This window comes from Rutidosis leptorrhynchoides, chromosome 1, assembly GCF_046630445.1.
Source record: "Rutidosis leptorrhynchoides isolate AG116_Rl617_1_P2 chromosome 1, CSIRO_AGI_Rlap_v1, whole genome shotgun sequence".
Lineage (NCBI taxonomy): Eukaryota > Viridiplantae > Streptophyta > Magnoliopsida > Asterales > Asteraceae > Rutidosis > Rutidosis leptorrhynchoides.
This window is the reverse complement of record NC_092333.1, coordinates 690,983,652-690,995,249: the sequence shown is the minus strand read 5'-3', so window position 1 is coordinate 690,995,249 and position 11,598 is coordinate 690,983,652. Positions and strand designations below refer to the sequence as shown.

Genomic DNA, 11,598 nt, shown 5'->3' with positions numbered 1-11,598 from the left:
TAACTTGAACGGTTAAACTTTATTCAATTTTGTACTTTACTTTTTATGAAAAAAAATAGGTCACTGATGAATTAAAAACTTTATAGTTGATTTAAAGCTCATTTTATCGGGAAGTCACTATCGTGGTGTCCCTCTTATATCTATTTACATTAACATGCGGAGGTGGATGTTTCGTTGGACAAGAAAAAGAAGATGATGAATGACGTTCATGTTTTCGGATAAGATTATTAGAGTTGACTATGATGTCGATTGGTCAGTCGACAAGGGTGGTTGTGCGGATGGATTGAGGAATTCTTCGTCGAATGCAACTTGGTTGGATTATTCGTTTTCATCGAGACCGGGAAAATCTATTCGGTTTGAAAAGGTGGAAGGAAAACTCATTAAGCCCGCTTGAAAGAAAATGAAAGTAAGCATCGTTGTGAAATAGTTTTGTGCCGCTATGGACGGTGACAAACTTGATGACGATCCTCCGAGGTAGATGTGTCTGATTTATATATGGTAGTTTGTTTGATGGTTTTTTTTAGTACATTGTGTTTGGTGTAATTGTTAGTTAGCTTCATTTTGTTTCGGTAATGTTTTCATTTTTGTTGATGTTGTTAAGTGTTATTGGCTTTTATTTTTTTATTTGTGGTTTCCTTTTTTTATTTCGATTTTGGTTGATGTGTTCGGGCCACTTATATCTCTTTTTTAGAAATAATAACGAATACTATAAAAAAAGGTAACCTCCATAAAAAAATGAAGGACCTTAACTGATAAAAAAAATTCGAAGCAAGTAATCGTCAAAAATTGACGAAAACTTCAGCCGGAAATCTTATATCTTGTAACTTGTTTGCGTTTTTCATTTATTAAGGAAAATTTCTCCTTTCAAGTTCGTTTTATAGTAAAAAAAAAAAAAAAGAGAGAGAAAAACATACATTAACATTAGGGTGATTTTTTTTTCACTACACTTCTTAAAAAATTCACCACAAATATTAATTAATGAATTGTATTATTCAACTTGTTATTGCATGTTTGTGATGAATGAATTTATAATGTAGTGAAAATATCATTATTGTTTAAATCATATAAATTTTACTGCAATAACATTAAAATCATTTTTCACAAACAAAATTCAGATTTGGTCAAAATCGTCTAACTTATATTTCAGCCACCTATAATTAATTTAATTATAATTATTTAATTGAAAGAAAGGCATCGTAGGTTTTTCTTATTTGAAAATTGTCTAAACTTAACATGATATAATCCATACCTTTTAGTTTTAAGTGGGAATCCAAGTCAGATTTACTAACTTAATTAGCATGATTCACTAACACTAGCTAGCAAGTAACTATAAGTCTATAAGACTACTCCGTATAGTTAGTTACCCGCTCATTATCCATCATTACCCGTAACTAACCATAAGCACGAGCTAGTTACCCGCTTTAGTTATCCGCTTTCACCATGGATTTAACGGATGTTGAAGTTTAGTTATAGAATTTGTGGGTCCCAATAGCTTTTTATTGTTTGGACTTGATGCTTTATTGTTTGTGCGTTGTATATTAAGAAGATTATTGTTTTAGCCATGATATGGAGTGTTTTGTTATGGGTTAGTTATAGAATATTGGTGTTGATGTGGCGCTGATGTGGAATGTTAAGAGGATGAATAGTTTAGTTACGATAGGGAGTGACCTAACTATAACTATAACTTAACTATTGAAATTATATTATATTATAATAGGTTCCAAAAGAAAATTTAAATAGCTTTAATCTCTTTAATCTCCTACATTAATTAAAAATAGCATTTGTTTTTTTAGTGGGGTCGATCGAACAACTTCCATTAATCATATAAGAAAACACCCCACGATGTAAAGTAATTGATTCTTCACATGCTTAACTCACTCCATCTAAATCTAAATCTAAATCAGGATAGAAAAAACAAAAAATCTTATGCGAACATTTAGTTTAATTTGCGAACCATATGCAACTCTAGTTTTGGTGGATGGGAAAAATATAAGAAGTAGAAACCTTTTAATTTATAAAAAATTTCACTAGAATTAGCAATCCAAAAAGGGATCCGACATCAAAATGGATCCTTCATTTCACGAAAAGGCATGTGTTCTTGACACTTGACCAAGGAGTGTACGTAGAGCCGTACTTATTCACTAATACGGAGTACAAACAAACCGAACAATAAAGAGAATTTGAACACTTTTTCTTTTTGTCACATTTTATCCAAAAAATATCTCAACCCAATTATATACACACATGAGTCATGTAACTAATAAAGTTTATGTACGGGGTACGGCTTACATTTCATGTATTATGGACAACCGATGTTTAGTCGCGTTTATAATACAAACCGAAAGTGTCGCAAAATAACAAATCATCAAAATTGTCGTATGTGATGATATATTCGTGACAAAATTTTAATGACTAACAATTCAGACGACTCACGTTGATTATTTATTCACAATATAAACGCGGACGTCATAAGCGTTTGTGACTATGAGGTATACAAACTCGAACTCAAACCTTGTGTTATTTGGTCAAAATGTTCCAAACATTATTAACTAAACTACAGGCTACGAGCTTGAATGACATAATGTATTACTTATAAATATTAAGTACCTTTATTTGATTATTTTATTACGTAATCAAACTACACGCCATGGACATGTCAATGTATCGCAATTTTGTAAGTTATAAAAGAGTGTATTATAATCATAAGTTTTGTTAAATTAAATCAAAAAAAGTGCTGAATATAACTCATATCACACATAAAAAAATGAAAATAATATAAATAAAAGTTGATATGCTACTCCTAACATCCATTAGTTTTATTAACAACGTCGTATTTACTTGTATGTAAAGACTTTGAGTGAGTGAATAAGTTATATGTAAAAAACTTTAGTTGATTAATGATTAAATCATAACAAGATAACGTCTTATTCTTAGTCTTAATATCTTTATCTCAACCTAAATTTAAATTTAAATTTTAATTCTTAATAAATAAATGAGTTTTTTCTAATGAAGATAGTCATTAAATTTTTTTTTTTTTTTTTTTTTTTTTTTTTTTTTTTTTTTTGCAAAATTAGTTGTACATTTATAAGTTAGAGGTTATTTTTTTTTTCTAAAATAGTAGTAGTTATTTAAAATGTACCATCAGAACATACATATCCAAATTTTTAATTATAACTCTTGGATTGTCATTAGAAATTTCCTAAAATAAAATACATACAAAATAAAACTATAAAACATTGAATGGTATTTGATGTTCATTTTGTAAATTAAATAAAAAAGTATAAAAAAACAGCTAGCACAGAAAATAAAAATAAAAATATTACGAGGCTGTTTACTTTTATTTTATATTTTAAGTTTTATTTTCATATGTCGCTATTTAGAAAGGAGTGTTTGATTCTATGTTTTTTAATAAAAAAAATCAATTTTTAGTTTAAGTGAAAGAAAAACATATCTATGTTTAGAAAGAAGTGTGTGAATTTTTCACACTCAACAAAGTAGAAAGTAAAGAAACCCTTCTCATTTTTATGTACTTCGTATTTAAACTCGATTTGAATTTTATTTTAATAATAAAATAATAATAATAATAATAATAATAATCGCAGCAGGGTGATCACACCTCTGCTTGGCTAAGGGCAGTCCCTATTTTGGGGTTGGGTCAGACGATGAACGCAAAGACTTACCGATGTGTGTTGTGCTACCGGTTGGGTGTTCCATTGTTCTCTATCTCGACGGCATGCTCTGCCTGTTCAAGGGTTTTTACTGGGGATATTTTCGGGGATCACGCGGTGTCTTGTGCTGGTATGGTGGGTATTAAGCATCGACATAATGTTGTTCGGGATTCCCTTGTTGATGTTTGTTATCGATCTGGGATTTCAGCGAGAAAGGAGGTTGACATTGGGTTGTCTGGAGGGAACGACAGGGCCCTCAGACCTGCAGATGTGTTACTTTATTCCTGGGATTGTGGTCGCGATGTTTGTGTTGACTTGACAGGGTCTTCTCCTTTGACACAGTCTGGGCTTTCTGACTTTGTCCCTGGACGTGCTGTGGTTGATGCGGCTCGTCGGAAGCGGGTCAAGTACGAATCTAGCTGTCAGACGATTGGTTATGGTTTCATTTCTTTCTCATTTTCTTCCCTTGGGGAATTAGAAAAGGATGCTGTTTCTTTGCTAAAGCGGGTTCAGAAGAGTTCGATGGCGCAAGATATTGGTGCCGGTGCTGCTGCTCATATTTTTACTAGAATAGGTTTTGCTATTGCTAGAGTTGTGGGGGCCCAGATTGTCTCTAGGCTCCCCACTAATTTTTTGTAAGTTTTAATACTTTTAAGTTTATAATAATAATAATAATAATAATAATAATAATAATAATAATAATAATAATAATAATAATAATAATAATAATAATAATAAAATACAAAATGCGAATATTCCAATAATAAGAGGCGTGGAGCATTCCAATTTGACAAAAACTTCCTCTAACTTTGCTACTTCAACTCACGCACTTACTTATTTTTCGTCTATAAATATACACAAAATCCCCAATCCACAATTATTTAGGTCTCTCTTTTCATCACTCACTCTTCAACCTCCTCCATTGTTTTCTTCTCCAATCATCTCAGCAGGTTTTAATCATCATAATTCATAACATCCGTATTTGTTTAATCGATCCACTAAAATTACTTTGATTTTTCAGGACTGGTGTTGAATAATGGCTAATAGGAATTTGGAGAAATTGGCATCCATTGATGCTCAGTTGAGGCTTTTGGTTCCTGGCAAAGTATCCGAGGATGATAAACTTATCGAATACGATGCTTTGCTTTTAGATAAATTCCTTGATATCCTTCAGGATTTACACGGTGAAGATCTTAAAGAAACGGTATGTTAATGTTGATTTGAATTTAAATGTTTTGTCATTTTTTGATTGTTTAAAGTGTTCGATAAAATGCCCCAATGAAATTAGTAAGCCGATTGGCGTGATTGTATGCTTGATATCATAGTCCGATCTTACTGTTTACTTTAGTTTTTTAAAGATCACATATTTATAATATAATGACTGTTGTTTAGTTGGGATTTTAATATTACACTAGGCTCTTAGTTTGTTACTGATCTCATGTTCTTGAACTTTATTGACTTAAATCGTGAATTAATTTGATTAAAGTGATTGGTTGTGTGTAGGTTCAAGAATGCTATGAATTATCTGCTGAATATGAAGGAAAGCGTGATCCGAAAAAGCTTGAAGAGCTTGGCAATGTGTTAACAAGTTTGGATCCAGGGGATTCAATTGTCATTGCAAAAGCATTTTCTCACATGCTTAACTTGGCTAATTTGGCTGAAGAGGTTCAGATTGCTTACCGACGTAGGATCAAGTTAAAGAAGGGTGATTTTGCTGATGAAGCTAATGCAACAACTGAATCTGATATTGAAGAGACTTTTAAGAAACTTGTGCATCAGCTTAAGAAATCACCTGAAGAGGTTTTTGATGCACTGAAGAATCAAACAGTTGATTTGGTTTTGACTGCTCATCCGACTCAATCCGTCCGTAGATCTTTGCTTCAGAAGCATGGAAGGTATATCCTGTAGTCATAGATTCAAATCAGGGCCGGCTAAGGCTATGGGCGAAGCGGGCGACGGCCCGGGCATCACGCGGATAGGGGCATCATTTCGAAAATTTTTATTAATACTCATAATTTAAATCTCATAAAGATATATGTTTGTGTAACTGTTTGGGGCATTTTATAATCATTTCGCCCGGGGCATGCAAAAATTTTGACCAAAGTTTGACCGGCCCTGATTCAAATGTATCTGCTTTTGATCAAATAGTCAACTTATTAGTCAAACATTTATATTTATTGATTATTCAATGCTTTTTGTAGGATTCGAGACTGCCTTGCTCAGTTGTATGCCAAAGATATCACCCCTGATGATAAGCAGGAATTGGATGAGGCTTTACATAGAGAAGTAATTATAAAAGATGCAATCTTTTTTCTTTATGTGTGTAAATATTTAGTAATTAATCACTTGTTGTTATGTGTTTTGTAGATTCAAGCTGCTTTTCGTACGGATGAGATCAAGAGGACTCCTCCGACCCCACAAGATGAAATGAGAGCGGGAATGAGTTACTTTCATGAAACAATCTGGAAGGGGGTTCCGAAATTCTTACGTCGTGTTGATACGGCTCTTAAGAATATTGGAATCAATGAACGTGTTCCGTACAGTTCCCCTCTTATTCAATTTTCTTCCTGGATGGGTGGTGATCGTGATGGTATGTTCTTGAACTGATACTACTTGTAAGATAAAATGCAGCATTATTAGTAAAATTTAATCGTCAATTAATAAATACTGTGATTTTGTTTACTGTTTTATTAATCTGCATCAGCATGTGGGTTCAAAATATCATCTTTTTGTCCCCTTAAAAATCCAAAAGGGATAATGTTTTAAAATCTATTGGGCATAATGCAGGAAACCCTAGGGTAACTCCTGAGGTGACAAGGGATGTTTGCCTGCTTGCCCGAATGATGGCTGCAAACATGTACTTCTCGCAGATAGAGGATTTAATGTTTGAGGTATGTGAATACCTTTTTCTTCTATTATTCTCTAATCGTGATTATGATCATTGATCTGACTCTAAATACTGTTGTTTTTAGATGTCCATGTGGCGTTGTACTGATGAACTTCGTGTTCGAGCAGAGGAGCTATATAGAACAGAAAGGAGAGATGTGAAGCATTACATAGGTATTTATTAATGCTAATGTTATATTGTAATTTGTGATTGTGATTGTTATTTGTAATCTCTAAACATAAGAAGACGATGCTTAGATGTTGGCTGTTTGTTTTCCCTACAGAGTTCTGGAAACAGGTCCCACCCACCGAACCTTACCGTGTGATTCTTGGAGATGTAAGGGATAAATTATATAATACACGTGAACGATCTCGCCATCTTTTAGCCCACGAGAAATCAGACATTCCCGAAGACGCGGTTTATACAAATCTTGAACAGGTATCCCAAACACTTTCAAGTTCACTTATTACTTTCCATCTGTTAGATAAGGTGACAAATTTGTCATAAGGGGTGTTTGGATCTTCGATAAAAGCCGTAATAATAAGCTCTTGGTGTTTTGATAAATGATTATGCTCCTTATATGTTAAAATTTTTCTCACAAGCCTTCTCCTTTTTGGTTGTTTATATATTAATTTCTAAAATAATCAAGATCTTTTAAACAATCAAACAGAAACAGCTGTTCATCAGAACTTTATACAACAAAAATAAATCCAAACAATATGGTCTTGTCTCTAACGACATTTTCTTAACTGATGTTTATAATCAAGTATTGAAAATTTTGCAGTTTTTGGAACCTCTTGAACTATGCTACCGATCTTTATGTGCTTGTGGGGACCGTGTGATTGCTGACGGAAGCCTTCTTGATTTTCTAAGACAAGTGTCAACATTCGGACTCTCACTTGTAAAACTCGACATACGTCAAGAATCCGATCGCCACACGGACGTCCTCGATGCCATCACTCAACATCTCGAAATAGGGTCCTTCCGTGAGTGGTCAGAGGAGAAACGTCAAGAATGGCTTCTAGCCGAACTCAGTGGAAAACGACCTTTGTTTGGTGACGATCTCCCCAAAACAGACGAAATCAAGGACGTTTTGGATACATTCAGTGTACTAGCCGAACTCCCATCTGACTGTTTCGGTGCTTACATAATCTCAATGGCCACGTCAGCATCCGATGTTCTTGCTGTTGAGTTACTCCAACGTGAATGCCATGTCAAAAAGCCTTTACGCGTGGTCCCACTTTTTGAAAAACTTGCAGATCTTGAAGAAGCCCCGGCAGCGATGGCCCGCCTTTTCTCAATCGAATGGTACACGAAACGGATCAATGGAAAACAAGAAGTTATGATCGGGTACTCTGATTCAGGTAAAGATGCGGGTCGGTTTACTGCTGCATGGCAGCTTTACAAAGCCCAAGAAGACCTTATTAAGGTTGCAAAAGAGTTTGGAATTAAGCTTGTCATGTTCCATGGACGTGGTGGGACCGTCGGTAGGGGCGGTGGCCCCACCCATCTTGCTATCTTGTCTCAACCACCAGAGACCATTCACGGGTCTCTTAGAGTCACGGTTCAAGGAGAGGTTATAGAACAATCGTTCGGTGAGGAACATTTGTGCTTTAGAACACTTCAAAGGTTTTGTGCTGCTACACTTGAGCACGGTATGAACCCGCCCATTTCACCACGACCAGAGTGGCGTGCACTTATGGATGAGATCGCGGTTCATGCAACCGAGCAGTATCGGTCTATTGTATTCCAGGAGCCACGTTTTGTGGAGTATTTCCGCCTTGTGAGTACCCTTAAATCTGCCACGTCATCAATTTCATCATCATTACACAACCCGCTTACTAACTTTCTTTTTTCTTTTTTTTTTGTCTCGAAAGGCTACACCAGAACTGGAGTATGGACGTATGAATATCGGAAGTCGGCCAGCGAAAAGAAAACCAAGTGGAGGGATAGAATCACTTCGAGCTATTCCATGGATTTTTGCATGGACTCAGACCCGGTTTCATCTCCCGGTTTGGCTCGGGTTCGGGGCGGCGTTTAAGCATGCAATTAAAAAGGACAGCAAGAATCTTCAAGTGCTACAAGAAATGTACAAAACCTGGCCTTTCTTTAGGGTTACTATTGATCTAGTTGAAATGGTGTTTGCTAAAGGTGACCCGGGTATTGCTGCCTTGAATGATAAGCTACTTGTATCTGAAGATCTATGGTCGTTTGGTGAATCGTTGAGGGCTAACTATGAAGAGACCAAAGATTATCTTCTAAAGGTACATTTTACACATTCTTAACAGCACGTTTCATCTCTTGTTCCACTTATAAATGGTTGTTTTGTGATTGTGCCCTATCCATAATGGTTCATTAAAATACAAAAGAAAGTTGAACATAACTAAAAAAGGTGCTAGTCTAATCCATAAAACCTTCTAAATCTTTCTAAAGAATGAGATTATTATATTTAAAAGAGAAAAATTATGTGGTTTGTCCAGTGGTTTACCCAAATTTCGCGGGTGGTCCTTGTACTTCTCTTGACGTGGTTGGTCTTGTACAAGTTATGCCGGTGGTCCCTGTCAGTAACAGCCGTTAAAAATTTCGTCAAGTCATGACATGTGCGACACACGTAAGAGGTATTTCGCCATGTAATCCGCGGTAGACCACATAGACCAACCGTGCATAATTCGCTACGTAAAAAAAAGTACGTGACGTTCTTGGATAAAGGATGTGCATGGTCAACCTAATAACCAATCCTGTTTTGCCCCCTACAAAAAGTTCCTTGTTTTGACCCAAACCTTTTTTGCCATCCCTCTTTGTTTTGTAACTTGTTCTACTAGTCTTGATATAAGCTGATGAGATTTTTTATTTTTGTGGTACTTTTAGATTGCTGGACATAAGGACCTTCTTGAGGGTGATCCCTACTTGAAACAGAGACTTCGTCTACGTGATTCATACATCACAACCTTGAACGTGTGCCAAGCGTATACCCTAAAACGGATCCGTGATCCAAACTATCATGTCACATTGAGGCCACACATTTCCAAAGAGTATGCAGAGCCAAGCAAACCAGCTGATGAATTGATCCAACTGAACACAACAAGCGAGTACGCACCAGGTTTGGAGGACACCCTCATCCTGACCATGAAGGGTATTGCTGCTGGAATGCAGAACACCGGTTAACCAACCGTTATGCAACTATCATCATCATCATCATCCGTTTTCATGCTTTTGGACATTCTCACGGCCATGTTTACTTACATGTTTTCTTCTTGAGTTATTGTATCATAATAAAATGCATCATCGATCTCTGCATTGCTGAATTTGTACTATATGCATCGTCGATGATGGTTTATTTATCCAAGTAACTAATGACTTATTGTACACTTGATTACAAGTGATATATATAAAATGCTTTGCTTTCTATTTATTTGTCTGTTGGCTTGTGTTACTTATGTCTAGTCTATTACATTATTGACATAGAATCTACAATACATATTGGATAGATTGATTTATTGATTTATTGATTGACATAACATGAAGGGAGTTTGCAAGTTTACATTATTAGTAAATAAAATGACATTTTTGTTTTCAAGAGACGAGTAGTGTGCATTTATGCAGGAGTAGCTATTAAATTTGTATACATTAAAGTAGAAATTTAACTGGCACAAGTTGATTACGCATGACCACTTTCGGTTAAGGTCATGGAGCGGAGTGAATGAATGCATTCATATTTATGAAGGGGTTTTTTTAAAGTAGGGATGATATCGGGTTGGGTTTAGGTAATCTCCGACCCGAACCCAATTAGAAAAACCCGTCCCAAGCTTGGAACTGAAAGCATTGGGTCTCCATTTAGTTACTAACTAGCGGGTAAACGGGTTTTCCCATGGGTATTCGGGTCCCCATTTACTTACGAACAAATGGATAAATGAGTTATCCCACGCGTAATTAAGTTTTTTTTTTTTGGTAAACGGGTCGGGTAATCGGGTATACAGACTCGGGTCTTTTTCGGGTATATGAGCCGGGTAATCGGGTTAGTGTCTAAAACCATACCCGGACCCAAACCTGCAAAAAAATTAATAACTATCCCATACCCGACCCATTTATCCGGTCCGAACCCGATCCAAAAATATCGAGTTTCGGGTTTCCCATCGGGTACGGGTTTTTTTTGTCATCCCTATTTTGAGGTGCTTTTCTAACCTTACTAATTCATTTGGTCAAAAGTAGATACTTTTGAGTTTTGAAGGTTTTCCAATTTGTAAATTTTTTTTTTTAGTACATCAAAAGGAAAATTGTAGATAATCTAGTAAATCTTGTTTTGTTCAAATGCTTGAAAGTGGTATATTTTTGAAGAAAACTGAAGGATAAAGTAAATATTGTTTTGATCACGCATCTTGCCATCTTTTCTTAAAATAAAGAAAACTGTAGATAATCTAGTAATCTTCTTGTGATCAAATGCTTGGAAGTGATATATTATCTATATCTATCTATCTTCTATCCATCTATCTATATCTATATTTCTAGTAAAGCAAAACATAAAGGTAGTTGCAAGTTCACATTATTAGTACATAAAATGACATATACGTGATTTCACATGACCCAAGGCTATTCATCCTACAAAATTGCAACAAACTGCGTAACCTTTATGTAGACGGATAACTATGTCAGCACGGTCAACTGCTGTCAAGTGATTGCAATTAGTGAGGAATCTATTAATCTCCGACCAATTTGTATTGCACGTGAATGTCTGCACGGTCAACTGCTGTCTGCATGGTCAACCGCCACTGAAAGATGCTGATCCCCACAGTGGCGATTACAGGATCAGAACTCAATAGGGTCCCGAATTTTTTCCGGTACTAATTATATTTGAATACTATTTTAGTGGCTGTTTACCTTACCTTCAGAATATTACAAATTCAAGAAATATATGTGGTCCGAATAGTTAAAATTTGTGGTGTCTTATACAATTTAAAGAAAAAAGTACAAATTCATAAAATATATGGGGTCATGTAGTTAAATTTAGTGGTATCCTATATAATTTTTAGAGTATTTTCTACATCA

At 35.3% G+C, this 11,598-nt stretch overlaps 1 protein-coding gene across 1 annotated transcript; it reads left to right on the top strand.

The window, feature by feature from the left end:
• The first annotated feature begins 4,515 nt into the window (after window positions 1-4,515).
• Window positions 4,516-9,967, top strand: LOC139894489 (phosphoenolpyruvate carboxylase 1). Its single transcript, XM_071877846.1, has 11 exons — window positions 4,516-4,618; window positions 4,690-4,872; window positions 5,172-5,563; window positions 5,870-5,954; window positions 6,036-6,258; window positions 6,456-6,559; window positions 6,641-6,728; window positions 6,839-6,993; window positions 7,340-8,338; window positions 8,433-8,819; window positions 9,424-9,967. Exons 2-11 carry the CDS (start codon window positions 4,705-4,707, stop codon window positions 9,718-9,720), a joined length of 2,898 nt encoding a protein of 965 aa, XP_071733947.1. The 5' UTR covers window positions 4,516-4,618; window positions 4,690-4,704; the 3' UTR covers window positions 9,721-9,967.
• The last annotated feature ends 1,631 nt before the right edge of the window (window positions 9,968-11,598 follow it).